Source organism: Adiantum capillus-veneris, chromosome 1, assembly GCF_014529385.1.
Source record: "Adiantum capillus-veneris isolate H3 chromosome 1, ASM1452938v2, whole genome shotgun sequence".
In the NCBI taxonomy this organism is placed as follows: domain Eukaryota; kingdom Viridiplantae; phylum Streptophyta; class Polypodiopsida; order Polypodiales; family Pteridaceae; genus Adiantum; species Adiantum capillus-veneris.
This window is the reverse complement of record NC_140931.1, coordinates 42,772,578-42,788,188: the sequence shown is the minus strand read 5'-3', so window position 1 is coordinate 42,788,188 and position 15,611 is coordinate 42,772,578. Positions and strand designations below refer to the sequence as shown.

General features: G+C 44.2%; 1 protein-coding gene across 1 annotated transcript; it reads right to left on the bottom strand.

The window, feature by feature from the left end:
• Nucleotides 1–5,063: 5,063 nt before the first annotated feature.
• Nucleotides 5,064–10,434, bottom strand: LOC147464609 (ATP-dependent RNA helicase). Its single transcript, XM_086515988.1, has 2 exons — nt 7,098–10,434; nt 5,064–5,883 (listed from the first exon to the last, which is right to left on the bottom strand). Exons 1-2 carry the CDS (start codon nt 10,340–10,342, stop codon nt 5,490–5,492), a joined length of 3,639 nt encoding a protein of 1,212 aa, XP_086372114.1. The 5' UTR covers nt 10,343–10,434; the 3' UTR covers nt 5,064–5,489.
• Nucleotides 10,435–15,611: the final 5,177 nt, after the last annotated feature.

Here is a 15,611-nt window from a genome sequence, read left to right as displayed (position 1 = left end):
GCTAGCCTCTCCTCTCATCAAGCTCTCTCTGTGGCTGCGCAACTCGAGCAAAAACAAACCCAAGCATCTCTGATCCTCGTACCGCATGACTCTGGAGAGCAATTTGTCTATGCTGGGCCATGCGCTTGAAACCATGATGTCATCTCCCTATACCAGTATGTTGTATCTCCCTGCATGGCTAACTGTCGAGAGGACTCAAGTGCAAGGTGGGCATATCTGTCTCTGGGAAGTTCCCACATGCGGTGTATGAAGGAGACAGATCTGGTGAGCGCCTCAACCACTAGTGGGGGGGCAGCTAGCTCTGCTCGGACAATAGCACATGGTACTGAAGCCTTAGCTCTAATGAGCCGCGAGATCATAGAGAGCAGAGGCTTCTCCATGTCCCCCCATCCATCAGTGCAGCTTGTCCTCCAGTGATGGTCCAATGAAGGTCCCCAAATCTCAGCTCTATAAAGCAATGCAGAAGTCACCAAAGTGTCAAAGAGCGAGAGCTTCGTCCGAGGCTCCTCAAACTGAACCTGTGAACACATCCTTTCCAATCTACCCAATGCTACATGGGCTCTGGTCTATCTAGTCTCTGCTGCCCTCCTCAATGAACATGCCCACTAAAAACCACTCCAAGGTAAGTGTAAGCATTTGTATACTCCACTGTCTCCTGGCCGTATGTGAATGCAGGCGTTGACCTCCTGATCCACTGTGGGGTGGTATTAAATACCATGACCTTGGTTTTACCAAGGTTGACGGACAAACCACTTTCCTGGGCAAACCTATGCAAAGCATCCAAGTGATGTTGCATCCCCTCTGGAGAGTCGGAGGTCAACACAATATCATCAGCATATAACAATAGTGGAATCCATGTCCATGCCAGCTGTGCACCTCTATTACCATCTCTCTCAATGTAGTCAAAAACCTCATCCATACATACCAAATAGAGTAGGAGAGAGCGGGCAACCCCGCTTCACCCCAATAGTTGAGTGAACCGGTGTGGATAGACCCTCTAGGGTGCGTACATGCCCCACTACTGACCTGTATAATGCCATGACCCCCCAAATGAGCTCTGTGGTGGGTACTCCCATCTGTTGTAATAGGCGCATCAATCTAGCTCTAGGTACTGTGTCAAATGCTTTGCGGAAATCCACAAAGCTACAATAGATCTGTCTCCCATGTGATCTGCCCTCCTCAATGATGGCTCTAAGTGTCAAGATATGGTCAAGAGTAGAAAAACCCCTCATGAACCCTGCCTGCCTGGCTGCGCATATCCCCTCCCTCTCTGCCCATCTACTCAGCTGCTGCTGCTCAAGAATAGATGCGTACAACCGTGCCAATTGTGTGTCCAATCATGATAGTGCGATAATTCCCAAGCTCCATAGGGTCTCCCGACTTGAAGATAGGTACAATAGTAGATAGGCTCCAAATATCAGGCAAGCCCTCACACATGGCACGGTTAAACATAACTGCTAGAAGCTCTGCTAGCAGATCTCTGGCATGCGTGAAATGCTCAGCCACTAAGCCATAGTCCTCATCCTATGAATGGCCTTCCTCACCATCTCAGCGGTGAAAAAAGCACACGTGTGTGGGCATGGATCGAGGGGGGCGGGAAGGGGGGGCTGCGCAAGAACTGTGTACAGAGATGACACGTACTACCCCAGGCCTCTATAGAAGTGATGGCAAGGGGGGGGAGTGCTCATGAAAGAGCCACCATGCCTCACGTGAGTCCTGACTCGAGAATAGCTGGGCGAGCCAAAAATGCCCTCTTCTTCCGCCGCACTAGGCATCAGAAGTCAGCCTGTGAGTGATGTCCCCCAAAAGCACCTCCGTCTGAAGTCTAGCTCTAGTGTCCCGGCATTCCTCATCATACCAACTGTTCTGAGGCATGCTCCCCGAACGGCATCTCTGCTCAGGCTGGGTATGTGGGTATGCCTCTAATGTTGCATCATGTAGTGTCTGTCAATATAGTAGTAAGCTCCTCCAAAGGTCGCCCTAGCTCCTCTGTGCACAAACGTCTGTAGATCCCATCTATATATACAAAGTCCGTCTCCCGCGTGAAGGTGTAGCAAGTAGGGGCTGCTGCCCGTGGCCTATGTGCTACACTAAACTGAAAAGAGATGGTCAACGACACAAGAGCATGATCCACTGCCACACCAACAAGTTTGGGTCCAAACGTGAGATCCTGGACACTAGAGATGAGGCTCAGTTGTGCCATGACATAATCCACTGTGCTAGCTCCATGTATGTGTGGAAAGCATGTAAAACCCCTCGCAGCGGGAAATCTCTGTAGGCCATTCAAGATGGACAATCCATGTGCAGTCCCCATGTCTATCAAGTGTCGTCCATACTCCGTGTGTTCCCATCCTGTGATAGTCTGGATAGGCCCGTCTCTGCAACATCCAACTCTCTCAGCATCTCCTGTGAAGTATCATAAAATATTGTCTGATGATGGGCAGTCCTAGCATTGAAATCCCCTAGAATGATGATGTCACCATCTCTAGAGAACTCCCAAATGTCATCATATAAAATAGAAAAGGGGGACTATCTATAACCGGCATGTACAACGTAGAGGGCGGTACTATTTCAATTACCTCTTAACTTTACACAGAGCACTGAGAAGGGAAGAGAACACAGTTGCGTCCAGCGACTAGAATGTCACTGCGCACACGAGACCGACACCCTGTAGGCCCCAAAGACTGGCACCCCTTTCGGTATTTCTTTATCCAAATTAAAGTAGACGATCCGACCACTTAGCACAAGCTTTCACAAAGCTGTCCAAACCTGGCGAGGGCTGAAAACACAGGTTTTCGACCGGATTTCGACAACATAACGGCGCAAAAACCCCTATAGGTCAATAACACCTGTCTAGGACGGATTCCCTCGATATCTGAAAGCTTTCTGGTGAGCTGTCCCAGAAATTCAACGGGCTCTAATTCTCTGTTTTTCACTGTCGGGAGCCCAAAAGCCTGTACACGCATCCCAAGGCTCTCACGAGGCTCCCCCGATGTTCCCTTGCAGTTTAGGTGCGAAACCCTAAACCTGCAGAAAAACACAGCAGGCTGTAATTCCCTGTTTCGGATCGTTTTTAGCGGAGCGAACACACCTACGTGTGTCCCAAGGGCTCCCGCACACAATGCGACAGTTCCCCTGTGAATAGGACGAGTTTTCACGCGAGAAAACTCTCCAAACTCGCAATCTTTCGTGATGGAACTGTGCGTACCTGTGGGGGATTAGCAATTAGCTAATCCGGTTCCTGTTCAGAAGGCTCTTGCCTTGGCAAACGCGCATAAACCCCCAGAATTGTACATAGGTCAAATGAGAAGCCCACTAGTAGGGCATAACATATTGTACGTAAGGGAGAAAGAGAGCAGTATGTAGCGTGCGGGGCATCACTCCCGTCACCATACTGTGCATAGAGGGCAAGGTAAGCATTCCATAGCTTCTGTACCTGCTACAATCCACCTGAGGCTGAGAATGGCGCCCCCTTTGTTGATATGCAGCTCGTTTTTGCCTCCCAGAGTGGCAGAATCGCTCACAGGCTGACATGTCGCCCAGTTTTCGAGTTTGGGCTTTCCCTGCTAAAAATATCTCAACTGGTGCGTCAGTTGACTTGGCAACAAAGCAATAAAATGTTCCCCTTGTCATTCCATAGCTAATGACGCGAACACATTTTCCGGTCAAAAATAGCAGTTCCCTAAATTTTAGGAGATGCTTCCATGGCGTCCCTATCGGTCTCCTGACCATCATTGAAGACTACCATTTGACCAACATCTACAATGTGGGTTAATTTAGTGGCCCCTTTCAACATATAAAGTTGCAGTGACTTGACGAGTGGCCCAAATTCGAGTTTGGCGCACACGAGCTTCCATACTCATCAGAATTCAGTGCTAACTGGCCCAAGCAGTCCCTGTCTGACCGACCTAGATCCCCGATGTGAGAAACCCATTTGGCTGCAGCCGTTTCACATTGGCCATGCAATGTCCACTTGCACCTTTTCAAGGGTTTTGGGACAAACAAGTAAAAATAAAATAAATATATCTCATACTTATTTACGGAAGGCAACAGGAAAAATACACCTCCTAGTGACACTATCCTCTAAGTGGTGCATACTGACGTACTCGGGGGAAAGTAGCAAATAGCAATGTAAAGATATTTGTTTGTCTCTACTCTCAATCTCACCCACATGTACCTAGCTTGCTCATCCCTACGGGCTATATGTATCAATGGTTGCAACTCCTCCCTAAATAACACTGCCACTCCTCCCGAGCCACGCCCTCTGTACTCCGATTGTGTCTCCTATCTACAGGCTGAGAGAGAGAGAGAGAGAGAGAGAGAGAGACCCTGCTCATCAGAGAGCATCATCGAAGCACGTGTGTGTGTGTGTGTGTGTGTGTGTGTGTGTGTGTGTGTGTGTGTGTGTGTGAGAGAGAGAGAGAGAGAGAGAGAGAGAGAGAGAGAGACCCTGATCATCAGATAGCATCATCGCGCATGCGTCTAACTCTCTTTAATATTAATTTAAGTTTGATGCTGACCTTAAAAAAAAACATCTTCAGTGTTAAGATCCCCTTTCCACTGCGGGTTTTTACCAATGTTTCAAGTTATAAATAGGTGAAAACAAAGGCAATACCAACGCATGCAGAGCACCTGTAGGGTATATATTTGCAACGAAGTACTCTACTCATACATAATTGAACAAAACAAGCTTCCCAGCTCTAAGGGAACCCTTAAAACATGCAGTAAAGTTCTTTGAATTTAACAAATTACAAAAGTCAGACTGCTTGTTCCAGTTGTCTCGATAAACTATCTTAATCCGACTCTCAAAAAGCAATGGGGCGTACATTCAAAATCATCTCATACCAAGTCATCAAAGGTGGTTGACAACCACACAGCTAAGTTTCATTGTTGAGTACAGTTGAAGTAAACCTATGAGAACATCCAACACAACCTTCAACCAATATAGTTAGTTCTACCGGAGGCAGCATAAACATGTTTCAGATTGAAAATACTAAAAGTAGAATCATTCGACGGTAAGTTCCATAAAGGACACATAACTCAGCAAGATTTGCAACATGAAATCCATGATCACCGTTAGACAGCTTGATAAAATTTAACTTTTTTCAACTGCTACAAACAAGCAAACTATAACCTTTGAGAAAGCTTGCAAGGATCACATTTTATAATAGTGAGATACAAGGAGCCACAGATGAGGCGGACTCATGATGGAAGAAAAGCCAGTGTTAACATTCACCTACCTCTTTCCTTAGGTAGGGTGACCTTCTAGGCCAAGTTTTGCCATTCATTCAGGTAGTAGCAAGCTCCGTAGAGTCACAGCAACCATCATCTGGGATACTGACTGCAAAAACGCCTCCAATGTCATTCCAGTTAAATCAATGAGCCATTGCAGCTATGTGAGCAATTCTTTCTACCAAACATGTGTGAAGCTTTTCCCCAACCTGATGCACCAATATTCTACAAACATGACATGGGCTTTGTATACCCAGTTAACCACGGCGTTTGCTAAGTCGCCATGAATTGGGCTCATGGTAGCGATCATAGAGAGGCTCAATGCGCTCTTGCCGTTTTCGTTTGCTAAGCTTTGTAGGGTCTGCCACTTTGAAGAACCTTGGTGCAAGCTCTACTAGCCATTTTGGATCCACCACAGTCACTTCCCTCATGTACTCCTTTGTCGTCATCACAAGTTCATGGTAGATGACCCAGTCTGGCTGGCGCTGGAAAAGGGCGCTACTGGGATGAATGTACACAGCTTGATTCTCTACAAGAGTTCGGTAACCTTCTTGTGGATCTTTTCGAGCTGCATGAAAAAAGAATCCTGCTGCAATTGCCCTCCTGATCTTGGTAAAGTTCTTTCCCGCACTCACAACATCAAGTTTATACCTGAATTTCACAGGAGAAAGTAGAGTTAATAGGCATCGCTACATAGAGGATATCAAAACTCGCACTACGAACAAACAATGATCCGCATCAAAAAAAATTGAGTATTCAACCACAAAAAAGTGCAAATGGCTCTTTTAAAATTTCATCAAAGACCATAAGAAATAATCAATTAACCCTTTCATATCATGCATCTATCTAAAGATAATATAAATACCAATTTAAACATGCAACTCCGTTTTCCTACCTCGAAATCCCAGACTAGTGAAGCTCTCAGAAAGTATTCCTAGTTAAAACTAAGGACATCACGGGTCAGGTTCCAGGAGCTACCACGTGACACTCTTTAACTGACAATAGGTCCAATTTAAAACTTTCAAGGTAAGGTTCTTTGCAATTAACAGATTGAGATTCGAAAGGGGAAAGTGACTACCTGAATTGCTGCAAGCATTCATGCAACATGTGACTCCCATTCAATATATATGTATATAGCTGCTAGTGCACCATCAAATAACTCCATAAAAATTTGCCTCATGTTTCCAAGGTACAACCATTTCAGAAACTCTAAAACTCATTTCCCAATAACAGTTGGAAACTTCATAGCATCTAAGGTGTACATAACTCAAGTTAATTTCTTGTAAACAATCAATAAATACTAAAATGGCGATCAACGCCTGTTTGTACGGTGTACACGTGGCAACTTCACTTCCATGTTTTGTTGTAATAGGCTTAAAACTTGCAGTCTTAAGAAAGTCATAAGTTAACACAACTATCCAGGAGGCCTTGAAGGTCTCTAAACTGCGTAACAATATCAGAAGCTTGTACTGTGGAATCTTACCAGGTTGCCTACAGCACAGCAAACGTGTTGTGTCTAAAGGGCTTACAGATCTCTGGGGTTCCAAATCAAACGTCTAAAGGTAGTCACATCTATCCCTTTGCACTGTCAATATAAGTTACAAAATGTATCACCTCGATAGTACAGTACAGGCTGTTTCTCCAATTCGAAAACCACCCAGTATACCATCAAAGAATCGATCTAAAAAATTCAAAACAACAAGTAGAAAGTCTTGTTTATCTAGCACAGAATATATCATCTTCCAAACTATCTACAGGAGAATGACCACAACTGCATGACCTGGATATGGACTATCTGAATTTACGCTTACTAACATAAAAATTTTGTTATGAATAAAAATGAAATTGTAGACAAAGACACAAACCTGTCCATGATGGTAAGAAGCTGCTTCCGCACATCCTGGGCCCTTCGCAACGAGCGTGACTGCACAAAATTTTCAAAACACCATGGGCCCGAAAAGTTCTTCGCTTTCCATGCCTCGTAAACAGCTAAAAGGGTCAAATGGTCCCCCTCTGGCTGGAAAAACTTTGCTCTTTTTTGGTCAGCTTGTGCCTGTTTCTCGCGAGGCCTATAGAAAATATTCTGTGCGGATAACATGGCAATGATGGTTAAAATCTCATCACTGCAGCCAAGGTCCACACTGGCAAGTAGCATTTTTGATAAAGGAGGTTCCAAAGGAAACTCAGCCATCTTCATTCCCAACTTTGTCAAAAGCCCTTCCTCATCCAGGGCTCCTAAACTGTAGAGCTGTTCCATGGCTGATATTAGAGCCTGTGGAGGCGGTGGATCCATAAAATCGAAGGCCAATAGATCATTAATGCCCATAGCCTTCAGCTGCAAAGTTGTATTGCCCAGGTTTATTCTTTGAATTTCAGGCACCGTTGTTGGTAACATTTCATTCCTGTAGGCGCTCTCCGTGTACAAACGATAGCACTTTCCTGGTCCTGTTCTGCCTGCTCGCCCTGCTCTTTGCTTTGCAGAAGCTTGAGAAATAGGTGTGATGACAAGTGAATCTAGCCCAAGCTTGGGGTTATACACATTCTGCTTAGCAAAACCTGGATCTACTACATAATAGATTCCATCAATGGTTAAAGATGCCTCTGCAATGTTGGTTGCAACCACGACTTTCCTTGTTCCTGGTGGTGCTGGGTCAAAAATTCTTGTCTGCATTTCACTAGGAAGGGCACTATAAACTGGGAGGATAATCAGCTCTGGAACATTGGGACCCAACCCCTTCATTCTCTCATACAAGATCTGGCAAGCTGTATCAATTTCTTCCTGTCCTGTTAGAAAGAGAAGGATATCACCCTCTGGCTCAGTTAAATGTATCTGCATAACAGTAATAAGTGCAGCATCCAGATAGTCACTCTCTGGTTGCTTCGCATACAGAATCTCCACAGGAAATGTTCTTCCTGGAATAGTGAAAATGTTGCAGTCAAAAAAGTATCCAGAAAACTTCTCAGCATCAAGTGTAGCTGAGGTGACTATAAGTCGCAAATCTTTTCGCCGCCTTACTAGGTCCTTCAACAGCCCAAAGAGGACATCAGTATGTATTGTTCTTTCATGTGCTTCATCAAGCATGATAACAGAATATGCTGAGAGCTGGCTATCCACAAGCACTTCTCGCAAAAGCATTCCATCTGTCATATACTTGATAACTGTCTCAGGACCTGTGCAATCCTCAAACCTAATTGCATAACCAACCTCTTCACCAAGCCTGCAACCAAATTCTTCAGCAACCCTCTTGGCTACAGACATTGCAGCCACTCTTCGAGGTTGTGTGCAGCCAATCTTCCCTTTCGTTGTGTACCCAGCTTCTGCTAGGTATTGTGTAACCTGTGTCGTTTTCCCTGAGCCAGTTTCTCCAATGACAACTAAAACCTGGTTCTCATGCACTGCTCTAACCAGCTCATTTTTCAGCTTGTAAATAGGAAGGCTTTGTCTTTGCTCCTGTATCGAAAGCTTTGATCGCTGGCCAAACGTGGGTGCCTTACCAAATGCATCCTTCTTCCACTCAGGCATGTCATATGCAGAAAGTCCTACACCGCGAAGCTCCTGAGCAAGATGCCGCTCTCCTGTTTCTGGCATGGGATCTTCCCAAGGTCGATTCAGATCCTTTGGGATGGAATCAAGCATGGTCCTTTGCTGCTGCTCTCTCAACTCTCTCCTCTCTTTGGCTAGAGCAGATTGTGTCATTGCTGCTCTCTGAAGTGAACCATCTGGATTTCGAACAATTTTCACAGGAGACACATCAATGGAGTACCTGGTTTGCCCTCTTAAGAAGGCTGGTTCATCCTCATTGAGCTCAATCTCAAGCTCCTCTTCAGCACCTTCATCTTGATACAAAAGTCCAGATCCATCAGCATCATAACTGGGGTAATCCCTCACGTCCATGACCCCTGATGCTATTAGCTGCTTTGCTTCCCATCTCTCAGGTGAGCTCATTCTCTTTAGCGGTCGCCTAGAAGAACCATTTTCGTCCTCCTCCGTAATAATAATCCCAGACAGCCCTTTGCGACCCATCGAAGGCTGATTCATACTTGAGGGATTGGATTCCTCATCCAAAGCGCTTCTTTTTATTGGTAAAAGATCATGCCCTGTTTTCTGATCCACATCCCTCATTGAAAGGCTAATTTTATTCCCAGTCATGGAAACAACCTTAACCCATACATCTTGATCTCTCTTCACGACATCTTTTGCATTGGCAATCATGCGTGTGGCAATTTGCGACACATGAACAATCCCTTCCTTTCGATCACGGAAGCCAGAAAGCTGCACAAAACAGCCGTGATCCATGACACGTGAAACCCTACCTCGGTAGACATTGAACAGCTCAAGTTCCTGTGGTTGATTCCCTTTTGAAGAGCTAGGGTTTCTATCATCTCCATCTCTCCTGCTCCGGTCTCTGCGTTCGTCGTCATCATCACTGCCAGCATATCCAGTGTAACTTTCCCTGCGCTCATCACGCTCTCTGTGAGAACTTCGATCACCATCTCTGTGGCTGTGATCTCTTCTATAATCATCCTCTCTGTCGTGATCTCTTCGTCTTTCATGCCTTCTATCATGTCGATCATGTCTACCGCGATCACCATCATCGTGACGATCATGTCTACTGCGATCTCCATCATCGTCTCTTCTGCGACTTCTGCCATCAAGCCGACTATCACGTTCAATTCTGCTATCACGTCTGCCATCACCACTGCTCCTGTGATGTTCCTCTTCTTTCACCTTAGCCTCATGCTCAAGCTCCTTCTGCAGACCTTTGATTCTCCCCCTGTCATCCGGGACAGAAAGCCCAGGGAATACTGAATCTGAATGCTTACTTTTGAGTTTCTCCTTGTCTGCGGTCTTGCTTTTAGGGGGAAGAACAGCATGAATGCTGGTGAGCAAACTTTTGACAAAGTACTCAGGAAGCTCAGCCCCGTTCTCTTTGAGGCTTTCGGCAAACGTTTCCTGCTTCTCACTCTTCTGGGCGAGGTCGATGATGAACTCTGCTAACACTTTGTCAGAACAGCCGATGTTAGCTTCCAGCTCTGTGCAGACCTTCGAGACGAGGGACAAATACTCTAAAGCTTTCAATCCATCGTCGCCCTTCTGCGTGCCGACCATCTCTCTCGCTCTCTCTCTGTCTCTCGCTCTCTCTCTCTCTCTCTCCTGTCCCAACTAAATTATGCTACTGTCTTTTACCTGGTTCGACGCGAGGGCAAAAAAAAGCTGCGATTTTCAAAGAATGTGAGCTGCTTTTGGGTGATAATATTAAATTAAAAGAATGAGTGTGGTCATTTTTCAAAGCAAGCCTCCGCTTGCTCCTGGCCGCACGATTTGGGACAATGGCCTAAATCATGCGCCAAGCATTAGGCCAACCATGTAAAGACTAGTCATGCATGTTTCCACTATAGCTTGCAGGCACTAGACAAGTCAGAGCCATCGTTCGCCATATGGTTAGGAAGAGTTTCCAATAGGCAATGGCGGAGGAGCCCTTTTCTTCAGCTCGACACTCTAGAGGCACTGCCTGGTGGATCTGAGTGCCCATCTTCTCAATGGCTTTCAACAAGTATCGCGACTCTCTCTATATTGAATGCCTATCATGACGGTGCCACTGAGGGGAGTATAGGCAGGTCATAGAAGGAAGCATTAATAAAGGCAGGAGGAGGAGTTGGAATGCTCATATTGGCTTCTACCTCCAAGGCAACTCTGCCTTATTTGGCAAGCTTGAGTATTGCCCATTACACTATTGAGCCATTGCTACACAAATATTGTATCGTCACATATATGGCGAGTTTCTAAACAATTCATTGCTTTGTTTTAGAGAGCAAGATGTCCATACAGCTTTGGCTCTGCTACCATTTTCTCAATAATGATAGAAAAAGACACACTAGTCCTATCGGTTGGTTGCATCATCACAAGAAGCTCACATGCAGAAGAAATATATGTTATAGTATACGTAGACAAGCAATCTGAGAGCAATACAGCAAACAAAGAGGCTCTCTCAAACCTCTCAAGCGTTAACCAACACAAGCTACTCTATCAAAAGGGTACCACAAGATTTTGCGAGAAAGAGTCTTGTACTAGGAGCTGAGACTTGGGACAAGCCGCACTGTCAACTACAAAAATCTAACACAATAAGTATTTAATGAGCTTTGCATTCAAGGTGTGGTCTCTTAGAATGGAAGAAAACAACTAGATAATGCAACATGCCTGAACAAGCCATGCCAGTTGCCTAAGACAAGTGCGCCGCTATACTATGGATGAGAGATGATGGGCCTGGATGCTTCAACATCAAGTGTAGAGAGAGAGAGAGAGAGAGAGAGAGAGAGAGAGAGAGAAGGGAAAAGGCACACTACGGCGATTAAGCAATGTCTCTACTTGGAAGTAATTGTGAGGCAAATAAATGGTGCTATTTTTTCTATACTTTCATTGTGCAAATAAGGTCTACCTCTACAAACGTCAACCTTGTGATGACCCTAACTTTTTGCATGTGAGCAATACTTTTGCCGATTTTCTTAATCATAAATGACTCATTTTGGCAATAGACCTGTATTGAGAAATTTACTAAGAGAACAAATAAGGGATATAAGAAATCTTTGCAGATAGCACATTAATTGTAGCACTTATAGCCTTTAAACGAGTCATCTTGTAGAGATATCAAGATTGTGTGTAGGGACTCAACCCAAAAACCAATGTCTAACCTACGGTAAACGAATACCGACCTTAGAAGGTACAAAGATATTGAGGATAAAAACACTTATCGTTGGAAGAAGGGTCTTAAGGTCAAGGTTGTTGGTTAGTTAGAGTATCCTCCAACTACCTTGTGTTTATTGTGTGTGTTGTTTTAAACATACCACAAAAAGGAACAATACATCTGTTCAAGGAGATGTCTAGCCGTAGACAAGTAATGGACGAACAATACATCTGTTTAAGGAGATACCTATTCGTAGCCAAGTAATGGACAGACAATATCTCATATGCTTATACCATTTTATACATATGGTACACAGAATCAAAACTTATTTTAGACAATGAAAGTGCAAAAGGTGTTTGTTTCTTCAAGTGTGTGTACATGAAAGGGCGGTGGTAATGTGTGTGCTAGTCTCCACCCAATCGTGCTATCTTATAGCCTCCCCCTAGCGTACACACTATCCGGCCGTGCCAGTGGCCTTGCCCATAGGACCCATGTCCTTACATTACCCCCCCCCTTGGAGAATCGTTTTCGTCCTCAAAAACGAACGTAGGAAAACGTTTCTTAAGTGCGGAGACATTCTCCCATGTAGAACATTCTTCAGGTTTATCTAGCCATTTTACCAACACCTGTCGTCTGACATGATGTCTGGTGCAAAGCTCATGGGAATCCAAAATCTTTTCGGGCTCATGAGGAATGCTTGGCAGTGCGATAAGGTCAACCAACACACCTGTGTCAATGACATTATCATTCTGTCCTAGCTGTTTTCATAAACGGCTAACATGAAAAACAGGATGAACTCGTGAGTGCTCTGGAAGAGCTAACTTATAGGCCACTTGACCTATACGTTTGAGAATAGTAAACGGTCCACAATAGCGTGGTGAAAGTTTAGCAACTTTTCCCGTCTTCAAACTTTCTGAATGCTCCGGAACTTTGAAGAAAACCTTTTCTCCTTCTTCGAAAGTAGCAAGACGTCGATGGTCATCTGCGTACTTCTTATATCGATCTTGAGCTTGCTTAACATTCTGTCGAGCAACTCGAAGCATGTCAAAATGGTCTTGGAGAAAATCCTTCACTTGTTGTATCTTCTCCTTAGCCAACCCCACCGTAACGGGTGATCTAGATTGAAATCCATACAAAAGCATAAATGGACTAAACCCTGAAGTCAATTCCAATATAGGTAAGTAGTCTTCCCAATTGGTTTGCTTCTTGCTAACGTATGCTCATAGCATATCCTCTAGCACTTGATTAACTCTTTCTGTTTGATCATCCGTTTCTAGATGATTAGTCGTACTTAGATTAAGTTTAGTTTCCAACTTTTGGAACACAGCTTTCCACAAGTGATTATCGAACTTTCAATCTCTGTCACTAATGATACTAGCTAGAAGACCGTAGAGTTTATATATATGCTCTACAAATAGCCGTGCTAATTCCGGTGTCTTAACCGCAGTCTTAGTGGGAATGAATCGACCATCTTTGTGAGACGGTCTACAATTACCCAAATGGCATCATGGCCACGATTTGTAGTAGGTAGTCCTACTACAAAATCCATAGAGATACTCTCCCACTTACCTTGTGGAATCTCTAAAGGATGTAAAAGGCCACCTACCTTGAGGCGCTCTTCCTTATTTACTTGGCACTGTTGGAAGTTTAGTACCTACTCTTGAACATCATGATGTAAGCCCGGCCAATAAAATTGCCGTCGAACGAAGGCATACGTCTTACGAATACCTGGATGACCAGCACTTGGACTATTGTGACACTCAAATAAGATTTGGTGCCTAGTGTCTGAGTCCTTTGGCACACATACTCTACCTTTGTGGAGTAAGTAGCCATCATCAATGGAAAAATTCTTCCATCGCTTAAGCTCTTCCTGAGTAGGGGTGGAGCTTTGTGTGTTGGAGTTTCTATCTGCGCATGCAAAGACATGTTGATCTGGCTGTTCAGAGACATGTGAGTGTGAGGGATCCCTTTTTAAAACTGCACTCCACACTTTAGCATATGATTGATCTTGTGCACACTTGCCACGTAATGACTCCAAAAATCCACTCTTTAGTTCCTTGAAAGCAAGTGAATTAATCTGAGGCATCCGACTTAGTGCATCCACTACTACATTATATCGCCCCTTGCATATCGTAGCTTACAATCATAATCTTGAAGGATTTCTGCCCATCTAGCTTTACGGCCCTTCAAGTCTGTTTGAGTAGTAAACCATTTGATACTGTCATGGTCAAAAACTACTTCAAACTCGACACCATATAAATAGTGTCGCCACTTTCGAAAGCGTGAATTATGGCATAGAGCTCTCTCTCATAGACAGAATAATTATGTTGAGCTCTATCTAACTTTTTACTTTCAAAGGCTATAGGTCTTCCCTCCTGGAAAAGTACCGCACCGATGGCTTTATCACTAGCATCAGTCTCTACCACAAACGGCTTAAGTGGGTCGACAATTGCTAGGATGGGAGCAGTGGCTATAGCTACCTTGATCTGTAAAAAACTGCGTTTTTGGGCTTCTTCCCAAGAAAAGGTCTTACCTTTTACTTTAAGTTGATCCGTAATAGGAACAGTGATTTTGGCATAGTCACGGATATACTGTCGATAATATCCAGCCATGCCTAAAAATATTTGAAGCTCCTCAACTGCGTTGGGATGTGGCCATCGAAGAATGTCAGAGACCTTGTCAGTGTCCATCTTGATGCCAAAATAAGAGATCACGTGACCGAGGTAATGTATCTCTGTTTTAAAGAAATTGCACTTGCTTTGCTTAGCATACATCGTGTGAGCTTGTAGCTGTTCAAACACTAATCGGAAGTGTTCTATGTTCATCTTCAGTCTTACTGCGAATGAGAATATCATCAAGGAAAACCACAATAAATTTTCCAAGATAGGGATGTAAAACACTATCCATGAGTGTCATAAATGTAGCTGGGGCATTGGTTAGACCAAAAGGCATAACCAAAAATTCAAAATGCCCGAAGCGTGTTCTAAAGGCAGTTTTGGAGATATCTTGCAGTAGGATACGTACCTGGTGGTATCCTGAATGAAGATCTATCTTTCTATAGTATCTTGCCCCGTGGAGTTGATCAAACAACTCATCCACTCGAGGCAGAGGATACTGTTCTTGATGGTTATCGCATTTAATCTGCGACAATCTACGCACATGCGCATAGTACCATCTTTTTTCTTTACCAATAGAATTGGTGATGCCCAAGGAGAAGTGCTAGGTCTAATGAAACCACGAGCGAGGTAGTCAGCCAACTGACTCTCAACCTCCTTGGCTTCTTTAGCACTCATACGATAAGGTGGTTTACTCACCGGTTTAGTGCCTGGCAAGACATCTATGCTATGATGCACATCACGTGTAGGGGGTAAACTCGGTGGTAAATCACTTGAGAACACATCACTATACTCCGTGAGTAAGTGAGTTAGCTTTTTCAGTGCAAAAGGAGAAAGAAGACTAGAGTTATGATGGGATGGAGAATCTTGTAATTCCTGTAATGTTTGTTTTACAAAAGCTGTACATTGCTCTATAGAATTAAAATTGAGAGCACTTTGCTCGTTAGATTTGTTAACAATTTGTTTATCAATAGAATTCATTACACTTTGCATACCATTACTAGAATTCATTGCACTTTGCATACCATTACTAGAATTCACCGCACTTTGCTCTTGAGAATTCACAAGACTTGGAGACAAG

Bases quoted from the DNA above. Each gene is read 5' to 3' on its own strand.
- LOC147464609 (XM_086515988.1), bottom strand. From the start codon at position 10,342: ATGGTCGGCACGCAGAAGGGCGACGATGGATTGAAAGCTTTAGAGTAT. The intron at 5,884-7,097 runs GTTTGTGTCTTT...TGTGAAATTCAG, and splicing joins CTTCTTACCATCATGGACAG to GTATAAACTTGATGTTGTGA.